Below are 21,556 nucleotides of genomic sequence, written 5' to 3' on the forward strand. Positions count from 1 at the left end.
CTGTATTTGTATTTTCCTCATCCAATGCTTACTTTAGTCAGTTTTAATGCCTTAGAAATAGCCGTCAGTTTCTCTTGCTCTGCAGCTCTGCAGGTGATGGTTGCAAAAAAAAATATATCAACATCCATTGCTGCTGTTTTTCCACACACAAGCTTTAAATTAGCTTAAAAAAATCAATTAACTAATAAATCACAAAAACTGCAATTGTCGATTCAAAAGGTCGAGGCCCCATAAAATGTTACAAGCCCTTAAACCCAGCAGCAATAGATATTCACCCAGACAAATGGTTACTTAAACTGAAGTTGCTTTTAATTATCTTTAAACATGAAAACAGAATTGCACTTAATCACTATTGACTTAACTAACCTAACTTAACCCCCTTCTAATTCTAAGCACATGTGTGTGTAAGTTCAGAAAAGTTCTTTGATTCACAGTCCAATCTCACTTCTCATTCCTCCAAGTTCACTGGTTGCAGGCAATTCTTATACTGTGCACAGAATTTAACATTTATAATGTTCACCAGGCTTTGGTGCTTGAAAAGTAAATGGGGGTTACTGCTCAGGAAGGTTCTTGTCAGTTTTCAGAGAGAGATTTGTTGTTCCTTTTTAATCAGCTACTTCAGTGTCTTGCTGATGAAACTTGCCCCCTCAGGGTTCTCCAGATGATGACCTCCTTCTTTCAGGTCACCACAGAGTTCCTTCTTGTTTCTCATATTCCAAGTGAAACATTTGGCAGCCAACCCTCTCCTCTTAGATGAACCACAAAGGCTTTGACCAGGCTGAATTAAGAACTCACAACCCATCTTCCAAATGGGGCTTTCCGCAAGCTTGCCAGCTTGTCCTGTTCCAGTCTCAGCTGCTGTTGCTGACTGCTGTAGATGTGTTCTCCCTCTCTCTCCCCCTCTCTCTCTCTCTCTCCCTCTGAGAGAAGGCCTGTTTGACTTCTCTGCTTGCAAATCACATGACCCTCTTAGAACAGCAAGTTCTCTTCCAGAAAGAAAGTGGCTCCGACAAGCTCTTTCACCTGTTCCCTTTTTGTAAACAACAATCCATTAGTGAAGTCTCTTGGGCACTCTCCAAAGCTTCTGCAAAGGTTCTGGGGCTGATATGTCTAGCATTAGCAGAGCTCCCGAATTTCAAATAAGATCTGTTTTAAAGTGTTTGTATATGATCTACTCTATCAAACCTTTCCCAATTTATCTCCTAAAAACATATCTATATACTCTGTCATAGTAGCAGCAACACTTTGTATAATTTTAAGCTTTATAATTCCAATCTCTCACTCAGTCACCAAAACCAAGGAGCTGATTGTACACTTTTGGAAGGGAAAACTAGATGTATGACCCAGTGATCATTGTGGGATCAGAGTTGGAGAGGGTGAACAAATTTAAATTCCCTGAGAGTCACTATCTTGGAAGATCTTTCCTGGACCCATTATGTTAATGCCATTATGAAGATTGCATGACATCATCTCCACTTTCTCAGGAATTTGAGGAGGTTTGGTATAATATCAGAAATGTTGGCAAACTCCTACTGACTTGCTGGCCAGCTGCATCATGGTCTGGTATAAGAACACAAATACCTCTGAGTGGAAAGCCCTCCAAAATGTAGTGGACACAGCCCAGGACATCACAGGCAAAACTCTCCCTACTACTGAGAACATCTACAGGGAACGTTGCCATTGGAGAGCAAGAGCAATCATCAAGGATCCACACTACCCAGCAAACACTCTGATCTTGCTGCCACATGACTAGATTCAGGAACAGCTGCTCCCCCTTCACCAGCAGAATCCTCAACTTCACTCAATCAGACACATTTAAGGATGCTTTGCACGTTATTTATTGTTGAATATTTTTTTCTGTTTTTGCGCAGTCAGTTTGCTTAAATTTCTTTGTTCACACTTTTCTTCTGTTGTAGACTTTTTCTTGGGTACAGTTTGCACAACTAACAAGTAGAAATTCTGCTTGGCCCACAGGAAAAAGAATCTCAGGGTTGTATGCCAAGTCATGTACAGTATGTACTCTGACAATAAATCTGAAATTTGAAGGTGCTTTACAGAGTTTTTCACTTATGGAGATGTCAGGAGAGGTAACCAGAAGATTGGTCAAAGTAGGTTGAAAACCTCTGCAAGCAAAGGGTAGAGGGGTGGAGAGATCTGGGAGAGCATTGCAGGGCTTCAAGCTGAAGAAATAAACACTGATAAAGGTGGGTGCAAAGGGAATTGGGGATTTGCATGAACTTTGAATCCAGGAATGCATGGATCAAAGAATGTTGTTAGATAAGATTACAGAGACAGAGAGGGTAAAGCCTTAGTGGGGACAGAAAGCAAGGATATAAAATGTTTAAAGTGAAATGATCTTTTAACTGAATTTAGTCTGCTCTCATTCTGTCCATGTAATTGTTACAAAAATCCAGTTCACCATTAAGCAAACACAAGAGCATCATCAGACACTCAGGGGAGGTGGTTACTTTTTAGAGGGGAGGTGGGCAAGTTCTCAATTAATAGCCTCTGGAAAACTAGAGTAGCCGGTGATCCTTCAGTTCATCATATCACTGGTTAATTTTGGGTGGTGATTAGCTCAGTTTATATACAGGTATAATTTTTTTCCCCCATTTTGAAGAGTCTTTAACTAAGTACAGCTTTGCATTAAGAGAGTTTGTAATCATCTTCATTCTTCGGTTTTGACCATTGTCCCAGTGTTGTGTTGTTTATTTATAGTTGACATGATAAAGGTCAAGGATCCATTATCGTCACAAAATACTACATTTAGAATGTAACATACATGAAATTCTTTAACTTTATCTACTGTAAGGAAGATACAGTCACCACTTTATCCAGTGCCCCTCATAGAAATGAGACCCCAGCAAGGAACAAACTCACAACCCCTGGTTTACAAGACCAGTGCTCTAACCACTAAGCTATTGGAGAACCTGTTCTGCTCAACTTGTTTAATTGCTCTCCTGGCCATTCTCACACCTACTGCCTTCTGTAAACTCACCTGACACTCCTGTCAACATCACAGTTGATCGAGCCTCTTCCTTCATTTCTTATTCCAGTGCCCATTGCTCCTCATTGGCTCACAGTCTGACAACTTCTGAATTTTTAATATGTTTATCCCTGTTTCCCTGCAGCCTTTCCTTCCACATTTCTGGAAACCTTACAATCTGCAACTTTTCTACTCTGGATTAATAAATAAAACCACTTCATTTACCCACCATCAGAGTTGGTGCTTTAAACTTTCTAGGCCCTTAGTTCTGTAACATATTTTCAAATCATTTTGGCTTTCTGTTTTTTCTTAAAATCCACTAATGTTCTGGCCTTCTGTCCAATCAGGCTGTCAATCATTAAATTTAGTTTGATAACAAACATCTGAACTTCCCCAGAAAATTTTACTATGAAGCTAATATTATAAATGTGAATTATTGCTAGTGTCAGAGGAAATACATCAATATTTGGAGCGTTCCCACTCAAAATTCCACCACACTATATTTTAACTCTGATACCTTTAAATACAAACCTATTACATTAGAAACACAATCAAAACAGAAGTATTTGGCCATAAGGTTGTTTTGTTGTTTTTGTTTCAGAGCAAGGAGGAACTTACAAGAGGTTGATCTCGCCACCAAAAATCCTGCTGCGAAATTGCCACAATCTTAACGCGCCCAATGCTTTGTGTCCAGCTGAAGCCGCTCTTCTTCAGGGCAGAGACCTGCTATGTTTTACTCAGAATATTAATTTGCCATCTGCAAGGTAGTCTGTTGAACTTCTGTACTTCTGTTACTGGTTCTTGCGTCCAGGAAACCACACCAGAAGTGAAGAAAATGGTTTCAGTTACGTTTTACTCCTTTTTAAACAAGCCTCTTTTCTGAAAAGTGGAGGTGTTTGGGGATAAATCTTCCTTTTAATTAAGAGAAAAACATTTCAATAAATTTAAAGCTAATATTTACATGGTGCCTTTCACAGTTTTTACAGGTGGTGGAAAATTTTTGATGTTTTATGATATCAGACACATTACAGACACCAGAGAGAGAAAACATCAGGGCAGTTGACATCCATTGAAAGTACTTTCAAAATCAGTTATTGTAATAATGAAAGACACACAATTCAGCAGTGGTGTTAAATTCTTACACCTTCAAGGCCCAATCCTGATCTCTGGTGATGTCTGTGTGGAGTTTGCATGTTTCCAGAGGACTGTGAGTGTTCCAGAGGTGCTGCATTTACTCCACACATTCCAACAACATGCTGATCATTAGATTGGCCACTAGAAATTATCTGTTAATGAAGGTGGCTGGTGAGGGAATGAGGTGGTATTAATATGTAACCAAAGGGAAACAACTGGGAGAACAAGGCTGATTGGAATGGTCTGAGAGGTGGTGTGTACAGGCAGAACTATTGTCTCTCCCTGTTACAAGAAAATAGGAAAATTTGGCCAGGGGATCCTCCCATTGCAACAATATGCTCCTTAGGCCAAGATTACAATGGCTCTTCTTTGAAATAGTGCCTTGTGATTATTTGTGTTTATCTGATGGAGTAGAAGATCTCCCACAAGGTAATAATTCCCCCTCAATATTCACCATAGAACATCAGCCTAGATTTTTGAGCTTGTCTTGGACCTGATCATATAACTCAGGCAAAAATGATACACTGAGCCATATCTGATGCTTATATGTATTTTTTGGTGCAGTTTAGTACAGAACTGACATGGCAAAGTTATGCCTTAGGCCATTTTAATCAGTGAAATGTACTTTCAGATGCTAAACAAAGATCTCAGTGATCCTCTACTGTGGTCATGGTATCAGAAAATGATGATAGGATGGAATTAGCCCAGCTAAAGACTTGCTGCAATAAAAAGACTTCCTCATTTTACTTCTGATCCTTTGGTCAAAGTTCTTGACCTCCACCAACAGTTGTTATTATTTCTTCTCTGTCTACACCCTACACCTTTCATGACTTGCATCTCAACCAGATCACCTTGTAACCTTCTCTCCTCCAAAGAGAATTATTCCAATCGATCCATATAATCGGAGACCCTCCTCTCTTCCATCATTCAAATAAGCTTCTGCACCCTCCCTAAAGCCTTTACATTTCCTAAATGTGGTTTCAGTTGTGGCTGGACCAGTGTTTTAGAAAGATTCATCCTGATTTCCTTGCTCTTGTATTTTGTGCTTTTCTTTATAGAGTCTGGATGCTCTTTTCTATTACCTCCTTAACCTACCCTGCCATTTTCAACAAACAATGCATGTATACCCTAGATCTATCTGTTCTTGTGTCCTCACGATTAGGTAGCCCCTTCTCATCCTTCCTACCAAAGTGTAATGCCTTTTCTTCCTCAGCATTACATTCGATCTGCTATCTATCGACTCATTCCTCTTAGTTCATTTCCAAGATATTGTTATTTACAAATTTGGAAATTGTAGCCTGGATGCTCAATTTTAATGTTCAAATTTCAGATTTATTAACATACAAAAAAAAAACTGTACTCAAGATGCATGTACCAATGAGAGAAATGTAAACGAAGAAAGAAATGTAAACAAGCTGTATTATTCAGTAATAAATAATTTGCAAAGTAAGAGTCCTTCAATGTGTCTGAGTTTACTATTGAGGAGTCTGATGGCGGAGGGGTAGCAACAATTCCTGAACTTGGTGGTCCGAGTCTTGTGGCACCCTACACCCCTTTCATCATGGCAGCACTGGGAACAAAGTGTGCTGGGTGGTGTGGATCCTCGATGACTATTGCTGTTCTTCGACAGCAGCGCTCCATGTTATTAAATTATTAATGTGGCTGTTACTTATTATCAATTTAAAATTGCATATTTGAAGTGCCAGTAAGTGCTTGACACTTGACAATTCAACTTGCTTTGACCATTAAATTTGGTCACCAAGCCAACATAGAACTTCTCTAAGAAGAATAGGACAAGTTTAGAGGGATGCATACCGAAAATGGGCAAATAAGACTAGCTTGAGACAACTTGGTCTGCATGGATAAGTTGGGCCAAAGAGCCTGTTTCTGTGGTGTAAGACTATGAATGACTGGATTTCTTTGATCAAAAAGCCCATTTTTAGAACAATTCTGCCAGCCCACACCTCATTACAACCCCCTTTTCCACTAGCACCTGGTCCCAGGAATTAACAAGGAGTTAACAGGTTAAGGGGCCAGTGAAAAAGGAAAATAATCAACACACCGGCATCAAAATGATATCAAATCATACCAGGGATAGAGACCTCAACCCCAACTCATATCCCCAATGACAGTGGATCCTAACATGCTGATTAAACCAGTGGAAAAAGAACAACTTCCATCCATTCCATTCGAATGTAGACTCTTCAATCCCCAGGGATGAGTAAAAAAAGTAGCCCAGTGGAAGCAGCAAAAACTGCTTCCTATCCTGGGACACTGAACGGCCAATTAAAAGGGGATGCCAGTGGAAAAAGAGCTAAAGAAATCAGTTTGGAACTACCAGCGGGGGAAATTACAGGTAGACCACAGGAGTCTGTTTCTGCTGGCTTTGGGTACACCAGTACTGCTTTCAGCTATATTGCAACTCACTAAAGTAAAAGTACATCACAAGCGCATGATACATCACCTCATACATCACAAAAAGGAAACCGAACAAAGGAAAATTTAAAAGATGCTTAATTAGGAACATGGTTAAATTGCAATAGATCTGTAGATATCCAGGTTAAAGAAGGTACCAATATCCAACTTGGTGCTTATCTTTAATCCAGTCTCCTGCAGATCAACATAATTTACAGTAGGTATTCTAAAGCATTTTTCTGACTTATTCATGAGATCAAGAGGTTGTCTTCAAAGAGTGATGAGGTATTTCTTGAACTGCTGTTGTTCAGTCTCAGGATGAGTTGCTAGCCATTTAGAACCAAGGTGAAGGAAAGTACATACGTGGGAAAATGTTTTGTGTCTATGTACAAGGTAGTATGCCCACTAATTCTCACAGAGCAGAGACTGGTCTCCACTTGTCTTAATGAAACACAAAAGTTTGCAGATGCTGCAATTGTAGTAAAAGCACAGGAATGCTGGGGGAGCTCAGGAGGTCTCACAGCGTCCATAGAAGATAGATATATTACCGATGTTTTTGACCCGAGCCCTTCTTCAAGAGCAGGCAGTGTCTGGGGCAAAAAAAGAAATGACAGGGGGAGGAGTATGGAGTAACAGACAAAAGGTGTTAATTGGATATGGAAGCCAGGAGAAAGGAAAGTTGACAATTGATGGGGGAACAATTGGATCTGTGAATGAGGAGCAGAGTTAAAGGAGACAGAGGGAAAAGGGAAGAGAGGGATAGAGCTACAGAAAAGGATTCGTGGGGGGTGAGGGGGAGGGGGCGTTTTGGCTAATGGAAACCAGAGAAGTCTAACTTAATGCCATCTAGTTGGAGGGTGCCCAGATAGAAGATGTGGTGTTGTTCTTCTAATTTGTGGGTGGTCTCAGTCTGGTAGTGCATGAGACCATGGACAGACATGTCAGCAAGGAAATGGGATGGGGAATTGAAATGGGTGGCCACTGGGAGATTCCCACTATTGAGGCAGTGAGAGCCCAGTCTGAGTTCAGTTCCCCGATGTCGAGGAGGCCACGACGTGAGCACCAGATACAGAAGATAGATTCACATGAAGTGTTGATTTACTTGGAAGGACTGTTTGGGTGCCTGAATGGTGGTGAGGGAAGAGGTGTGAGTGGAAGTGGAGTATCACCTGCAGTCACAGGGGTAGGTGCCAAGGGGGCAGTGGGTGGGAAGAGTGGATGAGGGAGTCACAAAGGGAGTGCTCCCTGTAGAAGGTGGATGGGGGAAAACCCGCACTGCTGTAAGGAATTTGTACCTTCTCCCTGCACCTGTGTGGGTTTTTCCTGGGGGCTCTGGTTTCTTTCCACCATTCAAAACATACTGGTGGTATAGTTTAATTGAGTGTAAATTGGGCAGCATGGACTCATGGGCTGAAATGACCTGTTATTGTGCTGTATATCTAAAATATCTTAAAATGTGTCTGGTAGTGGGATCCACTTATTGTAGCCCCTTTTCCGTTTTCTCTGAGAAGTTTGTATGATAGCTGGTGTAACTGCACCTGAACAGCACTAGCAACTTCCACTCTTTAATATGAAATTTGGGACTGGGAATGTCACGATCCCTGTAGACAATCTCAACAGTCCCATACTGGAATTCCACTCTACGTCATATGTCAGATACTCCAGTGCTTTAGTCTGTGGTTCATAAAACTGGAATGCAAATAATTCCTCCTCAAAACTAAAGAAAAAAAAAGTCAAAAGGCAGTATAGTTTGTGTAGGACAACGTTTTCCAAACTGGGTTCTGCGGAAAAAATGGGTAGTGATAATTAAAACTTGTAATAACTGTTTTTATTTAATTTAAATTACTTTTTACCTATATTTCTAAACAGTTGCCTCAATGCTAACAAAATGGAGTCCTGAAGACGGATTTTAGCAGCGAAGACTGTCAGGTCTCAAGATGCTATATTCAATCAGCACCTGGTTGGTGGGGATGGGGGTTAGTGATGGAGGTGTCAGAAGCTTGGGCCTGTGGGCATCAGGAGCCAGGATGCAAACCCATATCTGAGGGATCAGGAACTCCACATGCAGGATCAAACTTTAACTTACTACCTGCATCAGAGGCATTCTGAGATCCAGCCTGTGGGCAGCTGGGAACGGGTTGGAAACCTGCTTCTGGAAGGACGGTGATGGTGGGCATTTGGGGTCTGGGACGTCGGTGATATTTGTATTTGCAATTTGGTTAATATTCAGTTGAAACAAAATAATCAAATTCTGAAGAAATGGGATCTTGCAAGCTCTGGCTCAGATTGCTTACTGTTTAAGAAAAATAATTTAAATTAGACACAACCACGCTTGAACTGTAAGTTGATGTCATTCTACTTTTGGTCAGTAACTACAGGGTTCCGCGATATCCAAGTGCTTCCCAAAAGGGTTCCATGAGTTAAAAAGTTTGGGAAGCCCTGGTACTATTACAGTACTGTTTGTATGTTCTCTCTGTATTTGTATGGGTTTATTCCCACCCTTTAAAATGTACAGGGATTGTAGGCCAATTGTGATATTTGAGCATCATAGCCTCATGGGCCAGAAAAGCCTGTTACCATACTGTATGTCTAAACTCGGGAGAAAAAAATATTAAAAAGGCATATAAAAACTAAAATGCTTGATAAAGAAAATCTGAAATAAACCAGAAAATATTGGAAATACTCAGAATATCCGACAGTAGCTGTGGAGAGAGGTTTCCAGTTAATCATCTTCCATGGACTTGAAACTCCTATCTTTGTTTCTTTCCACAGATACTTCCTTACCTGCTGAGAATTTCTAGCATTTTCTATTTCATTATATTCATAAAGTTTACACATGCCATGCAAGGTAATAATATTGCCTAATATCAAATCAGTAACATTTCTATCATCAATCTATGTGTTCCAGGCTGTGAATGCTCTAGGCGTGCATTCATTTTGGGCCCCACATTCAGCACAACATTGTGGCCAAAGGGCCTGTACTGCATTGTAATGTTCTAATCCAATTTGTCTTTAACCAGGCTGATTCCAGCCTCTGCATTTTAATTAGTAACTTGAGGCTCACAGTTGCCCCCAACTGGTCAGTGATGAAATGAAATTGTGTTCTGCAAAATCATTTCAAAAGCATTCTTTGTGATTTTTACAAAGCACATATTGCAGCTGATTTTAAAATCACTGGAGGGGTTCTATAAAAAAATTGGATAGATACATGATAGGAGTGGACTGGAGGGTTATGGAATGGGTGCAGGTCAGTGGGACTAGAGGAATGAAGTTCCAGCACTGACTAGAAGGGCCAAATGGCCTGTTTTCTGTGCTGCAGTTTTCTATGGTTTTAGGGTATATTTAAAAAATATGGCCAAAATATTTCAAAAGTTTATGGTGCAATAACCCATGATTCAATTAAGTGGGACTTTTGTTTTCAAGTTGGATATCACTGGAGAATAGCTTTTTTCCTTGCATACACAAGGTAAAGACAGCAAAATGGAAACAAGAGACAGCAGACACCAGAATCTCCAGCACAAAAAAAAATTGCTGGAAGAACTCAGTAGCTCAGGCAGGGAAATGAGCAGTCAATATTTGGGGTTGTTACCCTGTTTCAGATTAAGTGCTGCAGTTTGTGTACAGTATGCATCCTCCTTCTGCATCCATAGGTTTTCCTAACAAACTTCACTTTCCTCCCACATGCCAGTGAAGTGTAGGTTACTTCACTAATGTAATTTGCTTTTAGTACTGGAGAAAAGTTTTTGTTCAAACACAAGCTATTTCACTCCTTGGATGATGCCCAAGATATTTTCAACAGTTTGTAAACATAGCATACCCAAGGCCAAGATTTTCTGATGAAGAAAACTATTTTATACTCATTCACAATTCTGTTAAGTTTCCCCTACAACCTTCAATGTCAAGGTCAGCATGAACATTATAGTGGTGGGTTGAAGGACCCCTTTCCTGTGCTGTACAACATTGACTTCATAGCATTTGTAAAGCAAGTACAGGTACACGATCCTTTATCCAGAACCCTTGGGGGATAGTGTGTTCCGAATTTCAGATAGCCCACCCGAATTGTGCTGCCGTATCCACCCCCAGTCGCCCGGCCGCCTCCTCCAAGCGCTGGCTGCCCGGCCGCCTCTCTCCCCACTTACCGGATTTTGGAGCTTTCTGGATTTTAGATGTCCAGCTCAAGGATTACTTGTAAAGGAAATACTGCACTGGATTTGAAGCCAACTTTCAGTGCTGAATAATACATCATTAAATATGGCCAATGGGCCTGATGTGATGGGCCCACAGGACCCCAAAACCCAGCAGCAATAAAAATTCACCAAGACAAATTGTTACTTAAACAAAATGCAATTTTAATTTTCTTTAAACGTAAAAACAGGATCAAACTTTTAACTTACTACTATTAACTTAACCTAACTTAAGCCCCTCCTAATTCTAAGTGCATGTGTACGTAATGTGTGTGCAAGTTTAGAAAAATTCTTTGATTCACAGTCCAATCTCACTTCTCCAAGTTCACCAGTATCAGGCAATCCTTATACTGTGCACAGAATTTAACATTTATGAATCTTCATCAGGCTTTGGTGCTTGAAAGGTAAATTGTTACCGCTCAGGAAGGTTCTTGTTGGTTTTCGGAGAGATTTGTTGCTCGTTGGACACATACAAACTTATTCCTTCTGATCAGCCATTTCAGTGTCTTGCCCGAAGAAACTTGCACCATTAGGGTTTTCCAGATGATTACCTTTTTCTTTCAGGTCACCACAGAGTTCCTTCTCTGCTCATCTTATCTCAGGTGAAACATTATGCAGCCTCTTGTATGGACCACAAGGGCTTTGAACAGGCTGAACTCAGATTTCACAACCCGTCTTCAAAATGGGGTTTCAAACAAGCTTTCCAAAGTAACTGCAGGAAAACATCAGTCTCTTTCTCACACACTTAGATAAAAAACCTGTTTGACTCTCTCTGTTTGCAAAACCACCAAAACAGCTTGCTGACCCCCAAAATCAATTCATGAGAGATCTTATCAGTTTCCTGAGATGGGCCCTTCCATTTGTGAAAAATCGCCAACACAGGAGTCTATTGTCTTTGCAGACTTGTAGGCACCACCTTATGCATAACTCTTGCATTTTAAAATGAGATCTGTTTTGAAGTGTTTGTATCTGTTTGTGACCTAACTAAAACCCCACAATTTACCTTTCAAAAACATATCTATACATAATATAAAATATAAAAAAATACTGTGTCATACTGAAAAATCCTGATTTCGTCCGAGCTCGGAAACAAAGCATACTCAAGCTTGGTCAGTACTTGAATGGAAGACCACCTGGGAATACCAGGTGCCGTAGCTAAGGGGCAGCATGGTTAAAGTAGTGGATAGCTCAAGGCTGTTACAGTGCCAGTGACCCAGGTTCAAATCTGGCACTGTCTCCCCCAAGTCTATGTGGGTTTCCTCTGGTTTCCTCCCATCGTTCAAAAATATAGGTGTAGGCCTATCAGGTGTAATTGGGCACATGAACTTGTGGGCGAAAAGTGTCTATTACTGCGCTGAATGATTAAATGGAAAAAAAAAATTTGTAATACAGGGACATTTTGGGATATACAATCAAAAAAAAGGCAAAATAATTTCAATCCAAGTAGCATGATATTTTACTATACAATTCATTACAAGCACAGAACATAATGATAATACCAAGCATGTCAAAGCAAGATGGTTTGGGACCCAATAATTAACAATATTTTATTTCACATGTAATGCTATTCATCACTGAACAGCAACAGTACATTTCCAAGACATTTGAAATGCAAGGCCAATTTTATAGCATAGTTTCTTTTAATGTATAATTACAGTCACAATAATCCAGATATTTCATCAACCACTATTCTTATTATGACATCTTTCATAATTAAAAATAGACAACCTAGAATCACCTGTACCCAAAAGGAGAAGTGCAGAGCAATACTAAAGCACTTGTTTCAATAGTACATCAAAGGAATGATACACAAGAGTTCCAGATACTTTGTGCTACATTTAATATGTAGCCAACTTCATACTTTCTAGAAAACTATATCCAATCAGAAAAGCGATATGGATCCACACCACATCTCACAAGTTTATTCTCTTCATTTCAAATTGGTCTGTTGCAATAATGCAGAAAATATTAGCAAATGACTGGGTAGATTGTGTGTCAGAATTGTTCTGGGCTCAGTAAATGGGCACCACTGGTATTTAGCATGGGTAGCAATGGAGAAATAGAGCTACTCATTCTTCTTTCTGGGCTCTCTTGTTGGAAGAGTGAGCATCAGTGGAAGCTCCATCAAACAGCTTTCCCTTGGTCTTCAGGATCCTCAGGTAATCCTGTGGCCCTTTGCCTTCCAAGCCTGAGGGGTACTTGTAGGAGCCTCCAATGCGGTCCCACAATGTGAAGTACTGTCCATAGTTATAGTCAAAGTACAGATGGTGATCTGTGTGATGAGCTGAGCCATTAATGACATTCTCGAGAACTCTGGGCACTCTGTAGTCACCGTCATGAATGGACACAGTCCAGATGTTGACAAAGATGTAGAGTCCCAGGTAGACCACCTTGTGCAGTGGGAAGAGGAATGGATAGATGTGATAAGGGATGCTCTGTAGGAAACCGTCCACTGGGTGAAAAGCATGACTTGCAAATGGTGTCGGAATCTTCCAAATATGATGAGGTTTGTGTAAGTGCTGCAAACAATACCAGTTGTTACAAGAATTCACACATTAAATGCTCACAATAAAAAATGTGTTTCTTGTGACACTCTTAAAGTCTACCCTCCAGACCATTAATCACTTGTAGTAAAGCAAAGTTAGTTGAAATAATAAAATGACACCCTGGTGTTTTATTATTTAAACAGAATGTACAAGGGACATGAAGTCAAGAATATCCTTTCAGGCATGCATTCAATGATAATTTTCAAAAAGGGAACTGGCTTTATAGATAGATAAAAGTCAGAATTTGGAGTCCAGAGGGTAGCAGCAGCATTTGGAGGTTTGAAAGCAACTGAAAAGCCTATAAAGCATAGGCAAAAGAGAAATATGCTGGACTATGTAATGAGATAGCAACTAGCCAAATCGGAAATGTGCTGGACTATGTAATGAGATAGCAACTAGCCAAATCGGATTACTTTGATTCCAATGACAAACCTCTGAAATGTACATAGAGTATAAAAGTGAGGAAGTCACCCTGCTGCTATACAAAGCTTTGGTTGTACCACACTAGGAGTACTGAGAGTTTAGAATACTCCAAATGTAGTCATCCTTACTTGGAAAGTGTAGAAAAGAGATTTAGCAGGATTTGCCTGGATTAGAGGGTGTTAGCAATGGGGAGAGACTGGACAAACTAAGGTTGTTTTCTCTGAAGTGGAAGCCGAGGTGAGACCTGATAGCTTTATAGAATTATGAGAGCCATTGATAGGGTAGGCAGTTGGAAAATTTTTGCCCAGGGCAAGTTATGTCACATACTCAAGGACATACATTTAAAGTAGGGAGGGGATAGTTTAAAGAAGATTTTGGGGCAATTTTTTTTTTACAACATAAGAGTGGCAGGTACTCCAAATGGCCTGTCAGGCGTAGTGTGCAAGCACAAAAGCAGTACCATTTAAGCAGCCTCTAGACAGATACATGAATATGCAGGGAATAAAGGGATATGTATCATATGCAAGCAGCAGAGAATTTATTTAACATGCATCAAGTTTGGGGCAAAGATATGGGCCGAAGAGTCTGTTTCTGTCCTATAAATCAACCAATGGCCATCCCAAGATCTATTCAACTAAATAAAACTAGTCATCTAAAGCCAATATTCTTACTTTATAGATGAGCCTATGATGAAGAATCCGATGGATCCAGTAGATACACATGTCTGTGAAGAAGAGGAAGGAGATCATACTGAGCACCACTCCAAACCAACCTGAAAAGAAAGGTTGTAGGCTCAGTATACATTTTACTCAACCGTGGTCCATCATTACATAACATCAGTGTCTTGGACTCAGATTTGGCAAGTGAGTGGGCGTTAAGAACTTTCCTTATGGATGAAAGTCTCCTTTTTGATACCCATAGCCATTTTAACTTATTCCTTGCAGTTACACTAACTTGCATTTTAACAATGCAGTATTCATTCTCAAACATTCAAGGATGCTTTCAAGACCATGATAAAACAGAGTTTGACAGAAGCAGGAAAGGTAACATGTTCTAACATTTCAACAAGAAGGCAGGGTTATTTTGAACATTAAACAGAGTGGCTTAAAGAAAATCCAGATCTCAGAGCATTCACAGGTCGAATCAAATCTAACTCAGGGTCATACAAGAAAATAGGAGCAGGAGTAGATCATCTGATCTTTCAACATGATCATACCTGACATTCTCCTGTTCTCCACTCCTCTTCAGTGTCAGTTCCCCATAGTCTTTAATTACCCAATTTTTAACAATTTATCTACATCCTCTTGAAATACCTCTAATCTCCACAACTTGTGAGAGTAGAGCTCTGTCATCCTTTGTGTGGATGAAATCCATACATCTCAGTTCGAAAACTGTTGCTATGCCTTGTACCCCATCCCCTTATTTGATGCTCTGCCCCTGATGAAAAACTAGCCCCTCAACTAAACCAACAAGCTCAGCATTGTAACTGTCAACTTTTGCCTTGCTGTTAAAGGATGAATTTCAACAGTGCAACGAGATGAAGTAAAAGTGGTAAACATCCAGCTCCAAGTGGAAAATCCTCTAGATTAGCCCATATCCCAGTTCTGTTGCAGGCTTTTTCTAAAACCACAAACTTACCATAAGGAGAATCCTCGATATTATCATACAGTTTGCTGTAGCCACGGATTTCTGCAAAGAAAAGTCCAACTGTTGGAATACTTATCCATGGAAGTGATTGCATCGCATACTTTATTTCCCGTTGCACTTGATTCTACAGGAGAGAGAAAACAAGTTCATCACAGGCTGCTCCCATATTACTGCAATTGGGTAATGGATATTTTCCCTTAGAGAAATCATTACCCAATAATTTGAGAGATGAAATAACATTCACTTTCATAGAATTTATGGGTAAAAAGTAAATAAAATGACAACTTTTTTACCCAACAGATAATCATACACAGTTAATGCACCTTCAGTAATGTAAAATTGCAATGTAGACCATTTTCTAGGAATGCAAGCCCTCCATAATGCAGGAATTGCCCATCATTGTTTCAATAACCACACTAAACCTACTTAAGTTGACAGCTTCCAAAAAATTCACAATGACCCAAGCAATTCAAAAATATTTTCAAATTGTGGGTCAGGGTAAGGTTCTCTCTCTCTATGGAATTAGGTATGGTCTCATCCTGTTTCAACAATTAGGAACAGTCTTTTCACATTTAAATTTGATTCTCAGGTTTACTTTCTATATTTTTGCACATCTTTGCAACTACAGAAACTATTAATACACTAATTAATCTGCAGATGGATCTTTACACCTATTAATCTTCAAATAAGCAAAACCATAACTTTTAATATCTCAACTTATGTCCTATAACACTCACAAAATAAAGATAGACAAATTTAAATAGCATCACAGGTGAGGTAACACAGACAAAAGGTTAGAAATTTGCTGGAGCAAGGAGTGGAAGAATTGCTCCACGTTTTCAAATCACATTTGAAATGAGAAAGAGACCCCTTAAAGCACAACTTAGACAGCAAATTACACTGGATCAGAAAATATAATTGAGGGACATGGGTGGTCTAACACCCACACACAGTGTGGACAATACCCAGTAGTCTGAAATCAAATCTCCATTTCCTGCACAAAAATTTTCATGTAACTTTCATGAATATAACACTTACCGGCAAATATTGTGGGTGGTTCTTCAGTGCATGATCAAAAATAAAATAATAGCTCAATGTTCCAAAACAGAAATATATAGCTGTAGCTCCAAGATTAGTTACAACCAGGAGGCTAATTAGCTGGCGTAGAGTGTCCTGCTCTGGCCAGGAGCTGGGGTATACATATGGTGTGAAAATGTAGTAGTCTGCATAATGTAATACGATGTCCATGGCATTACCTGCAAATCAAAAGAAGGTCTCAGTAGTTAATTAGGTACTGAGTCAATCCACAATGGAGATTCCAGGTATCACACCTGTTTCAGAACGTTGACCATGGTTTACTCAAATGACTTGATCGGAATACTGTATAACATACCCTCTGCATTTCAACTCAATTACTTGTTCATTTCAGACACACTCATCCACATCGGTTTTGATAAAGACTGTGACTTTATCATTTACAGTTTCCTTGTATAAAATGACAAAAGAAAATTCAGACCAAAGAGTTTAAGCTAACTGTGAACAATTCCATTACTTTACCAAAACTTGCAAAATTTACAACTGTCAAGAGGCATTTTTTGCCTGGAAGCTGTTAATAAAACACTGCAGAATGTCACACATGCACAATAGCAAGATTGATCTTATCTGTAGGATTTCACTTAAGGTTAGCAATTTAAAAAGAATGGAAGCTATGTCTCAATTACAGCTCATGCAGGTTACCCAAGTTTTTCTCACAATGAAAAATGCAGTAAGGACAATTCTACTAAATGACAATTTTTAAATTATGATGGGTGATCTACATTGACTATCATGCAAATTAACGATATTACTTTGCACAATAGATTGCACTGTCCTGATGGCAACACTTTTTAAATAACTAGTAATCCAGACATATTAATTCAAATCCTGAATAGATGTGATACATATATTTATTTAATCACATCATCTGAAAAAAAAGTCTTGCATTTGCAACCATTGCACTAATGTCATTGACTTTTAAAAACTTTCCAAAAAGGGTTTTAAACAATAACTTTTAACATGCACCACTTGGATTCCTGCACGACAGTTCATCTTGCAAACCCTCCTCACGAGGGCAGAGAACATGAGTGCTTATAATTGACTGAAACATTGCCTCTGACTGAGCTGGTCAAGTCATGAGAAATAGCTGTCAGATTGGGCCAGAGGTAAACCAACGAGGTAAACTTCATTCTCATCAATGCATCTAGTGCAGATATAGTCCTCCTTTTCAACACTGGTAGGAACAATAACCAGTCTTTATAGACATCATAGTGAAGACATCTTTCAGCACATAGGACTGGACTGATCAGATCTAGCAGATAAAAACTAGACATCCATTAGATGCCGTGAGCCATCAGCAGCAAAGTTTAGTCAATCATAATCTTCACTATTACAATCAAGTCAAGGACCCACCCTGGAGTACAGAAGGACATGTTTGATGCAGCACTTCACAATGTTGTAAATGAGGACTACCTAGTAAAAATTGCATCCAAGAGAGATACACAACTTCTCCTTGGTGCAAAACAGACACACAAACAGACATAACACACATACAGACGAAAAATACATGCAGGGCACATGCAGATGAGCACCCATACCCGCAGATGAGCACCCATACCCGCAGATGAGCACCCATACCCGCAGATGAGCACCCATACCCGCAGATGAGCACCCATACCCGCAGATGAGCACCCATACCCGCAGATGAGCACCCATACCCGCAGATGAGCACCCATACCCGCAGATGAGCACCCATACCCGCAGATGAGCACCCATACCCGCAGATGAGCACCCATACCCGCAGATGAGCACCCATACACGCGCACACGTAGAATAGAAGGGTGTCTGTAACCACGGTTAGAACGGCAGGCTCCTCACGAATGGCTTGATCGCAACGACACAAAAAGCTCTGCACCCTCACTTGCACACACATTGCCTCCCGATATGGGAGAAGGGAGTTCGGCTCATCGGGTCGAAGCTTGTTCACACATTCCCTACAACCCACTTCCATCCACGCTCGCCAAACACCCACCTTCCCACAGGCAACTTCGGACCTTGCGGATCAAAGGGCTGCGTCCTTGTCACTGAACCGAGCACCAAATTCCCAACCTCCCACGAGCACCCCGAAGCTGACAATAAGACCCGCCCTCCCGGTCCCAAATTGACAGCTGGAAGCAGCCAATCGAAATACGCCATTCCAAGCCTCTCACTGATTGTTCGGTTGGACCGCACCGCCTGCTCAAGAGGGTCGGAAGTAGCCAATGATAGAAGGAGGGTGGGAACAAATCGGACGAATCAGATCTGACAAGGTCGAGCTCGGTGGCACGCACATGACGTTTGTTCAGCTTCGGCTGTGATTGGCTGAGCAGTCGCCTGACCAATTACATCACGAATAGAACCACCAGCCGCTCTCTCTGCAAGAACAGTAAACCTTAGAATTAAAGGGCCGGATCCTGGACCACAGCGCTCGCTGATAGCACTGAGAATTACCATAATCTGTGAATATTTATTTATCCATCATTTTATATTTATTACTTATTTTGTCTCATGACACATTATGAAAATTAAGTTAATAATTTTGTTGTTGGTGTATTTTGTGTGGCTGCAGCAAGAATGTTGGTGAATCTGTACCTATGTATATGACAATAAAATCTCATACTGATCTGCACCATTGAGTCACTCAGAGATTGCAGTTTCTGGGATCTGAAACGAAACAGTTCCTCTGCAGGAGGAACTAAGTGGGTCGAGCACCATCATTGGGAGATAAAAGAATGGTTGACTTTTCAAGGCCTCTATATCGAGATTGGGAAGACGTAGAGGAGGAGCCAGTGGAAAGAGAACAGGGTAGGAGGGGTGAGGGGTCCCAAGTGGGGTTGTTGAATCAGGGATGGACAGAGGCAGAAGATTGGCAGATGTCAGGCAAGAGAGAGGGAAGGGGTCACGTCAGGCGGAGGAAGATGAGTCGTATAGGGTGGAATGAGTGAATAGATAGATAAAGGTTGCCTATGTTGAAATCTGATAAGAAGAGAAAGTGAGAATAATGGTATAAAGCCATTCTCGATGGGGGTTGTACACCCCCACCCCCAACCCCTTGGCACATTTAAAGGGGATAGGGACCAAAATCATTAAATATTATTATGTAGAGAGAAGTATGGAAGAAACTAACTAAACACTGCTTCACAGGGAAGGGGGGCGGGAGTGGAGCATAAACTTTGAGAAGAGTCCTAAGGGGTCCATAGCCAAATTAAAGTTGAAAAATGCTGATCTAAAGAGAGGCCAGATGGAATGGGTGGGGGGGGGGGGGGGGTAGAGTTGGGAGAAGAAAGCAGAAGAGTCAAGATGGGAAATGGTGGTGGATGGAGATGGAATTAAAGCAAAGGGGGTGAGAAAGGACAGGAGATTGGTTGGGAAAAGAGATTTTAAAAAATGGGGAAAGGCAACCACAGGAATTGTAACACTTTCTCTTCCCTTGCCACCATCCAGGATCCAAAACAGCCTTACATGTGAGGCAAAGATTCATGTTCACCTTCTCTAACCTCGTCCACTTCATTCAATGTTCTCGATGTAGTCTCCTCCCTGAATGAAATAGTAATCCTCAGGTCCTTGTTGGGTGCCATTTCAGCTCCTTTCCCATTCCCACACCAACCTGTCTGTTCTCCACTGTCAAAGTGAATCCCAATGTCTACTAGAGGAACAACACCTCATCTTTCGCCTGGGCACTCTGAATCCCTATGTTATGAACATGGAATTTTCTAATTTTGAGTAATGAGTCCCCTCTCTCTTCTTCTGTATCCATCTGCTCTTCCCATCCCTTTTAATTTGTTACAGTTGAATTAAATATTTTTCTGTAAAATTCTTAACAATCGCTAATGTATTTTTAATAGTCTTGGAGAAATGCTATCTCATCTTTATTGTGCAAATATGGTATAAACGATAAAGAAAGGTGACTTGACTTGGCTTATCTTGAGTGGAGGAAGAAAAGATTATGTGAAAATTGCATGCATTGTTAGAAGTCAATGATCTGTACATGGTGGAAAGTTTCTAAATTGCATTTATTTCAATGAAAGGAGTATTGTAGGAAAGGCAGACAAGCTTAGAGCACAGATTGACACATGGAATTATGACATTGTGGCCATTAGTGAAACTTGGTTGCAGGGACAGGACTGGTAGCTCAGTTTTCTGGACTTCTGTTGCTTTAGACATGATAGAACGGGGTTGGGTGTGTGGGCGGTGGGGGGTGGGGGAGTTGGGGGGGCGAATGAAAGGGGAAGGAGTGGCATTGCTCACCAGGTAATATATCACAGCTGTGGTCGGGCAGGTCAGACAGAGGGCTTGTCCACTGAGGCTATATGGGTGGAGCTGAGGAATGGGAAAGATATGGCCACACTCATGAGGTTGTATTATAGACCAACCAATATCAACAAGAATTGGAGGAGCAAATCTGTAGAGAGATAGCAGACAGCTGCAGGAAACTTGTGATAGTAGGGGATTTTAATTTTCCACATATTGACTGGGACTACCATATTGTAAAGGGACTGGACAGCTTGGAGTTTGTCAAATGTGTTTAGAAAAGTTTTCTAAATTAATATATGGAAGTATCAACTAGAGAGAATGCAATACTGGATCTCCTTTCAGGGAATGAGGCAGGATAGGTGACAGAAGTATGATCTAGGGGAACATTTTGGGTCCAGTGATCATAATGTCTTCAGTTTCAAGTTAATTATGGAGAAGAATAGGTCTGGGCCTCAGGTTGAGTTTATAAATTGGACAAAGACTAATTTTGAGGAAATGAGAAAGCACCTAGAATGGATTAGGATAAGTTGTTTTCCAGGCAAGGATGTGAAAGGTAATTGGAAGACCTTCAAAGGTGAAATTTTGAGAATATGGAGTTTGTATGTTCCTGTCAAGATTAAAGGCAAGGTTAGCAGGCATAGGGAACCTTGGTTTTTGATGGATATTGTGGATCAGATTTGGAAGAAGAAAGAGGTGTATAGCAGGTAAAGGCAGCATAGAGCAAATGAGGTACTTGAGGTGTATAAAAAATGCAAGAAAAACCTCAAGAAAGACATCAGAAAGGCTACATAAAGACATATGGTTGCTTTGGCAGACAATGTGAAGGAAAATCCTAAGGGTTTCTTGAGATATTTTAAGAGCAAAATGATAGTAAGGGACAAAATTGATCCCCT

The 21,556-nt window shown here is 40.5% G+C and overlaps 2 protein-coding genes and 1 long non-coding RNA gene across 5 annotated transcripts in view; 1 reads left to right on the top strand and 2 right to left on the bottom strand.

Moving 5' to 3' along the window:
* The window catches only part of LOC138741839 (junctional adhesion molecule-like), a 26,804-nt gene extending 23,002 nt beyond the window's left edge, over window positions 1-3,802 (bottom strand). For both annotated transcript variants that reach the window (XM_069896096.1, XM_069896095.1), the window contains exon 1: window positions 3,605-3,802. The gene's annotated coding sequence lies outside the window, so the exon portion shown is untranslated. The remainder of the gene's footprint in view (window positions 1-3,604) is intronic.
* The window catches only part of LOC138741840 (uncharacterized), a 43,801-nt gene extending 38,270 nt beyond the window's left edge, over window positions 1-5,531 (top strand). The window contains exon 4 of the long non-coding RNA XR_011343805.1: window positions 3,588-5,531. This is a non-coding gene — a long non-coding RNA (uncharacterized lncRNA). The remainder of the gene's footprint in view (window positions 1-3,587) is intronic.
* Window positions 5,532-12,085: 6,554 nt separating this feature from the next.
* Window positions 12,086-18,506, bottom strand: sc5d (sterol-C5-desaturase). 2 transcript variants are annotated; one of them, XM_069896097.1, is made up of 5 exons: window positions 18,403-18,506; window positions 16,374-16,591; window positions 15,327-15,459; window positions 14,360-14,460; window positions 12,086-13,238 (listed from the first exon to the last, which is right to left on the bottom strand). In XM_069896097.1, the coding sequence occupies exons 2-5, from the start codon at window positions 16,581-16,583 to the stop codon at window positions 12,789-12,791; spliced, it is 894 nt and encodes a 297-aa protein (XP_069752198.1). In that variant the 5' UTR covers window positions 16,584-16,591; window positions 18,403-18,506; the 3' UTR covers window positions 12,086-12,788. The 2 variants fall into 2 exon arrangements, with proteins under 2 accessions (XP_069752198.1, XP_069752199.1); XM_069896098.1 differs by having other exon boundaries at window positions 18,425-18,467.
* Between the last annotated feature and the right edge of the window lie 3,050 nt (window positions 18,507-21,556).

Source organism: Narcine bancroftii, chromosome 8 (genome assembly GCF_036971445.1).
Source record: "Narcine bancroftii isolate sNarBan1 chromosome 8, sNarBan1.hap1, whole genome shotgun sequence".
In the NCBI taxonomy this organism is placed as follows: domain Eukaryota; kingdom Metazoa; phylum Chordata; class Chondrichthyes; order Torpediniformes; family Narcinidae; genus Narcine; species Narcine bancroftii.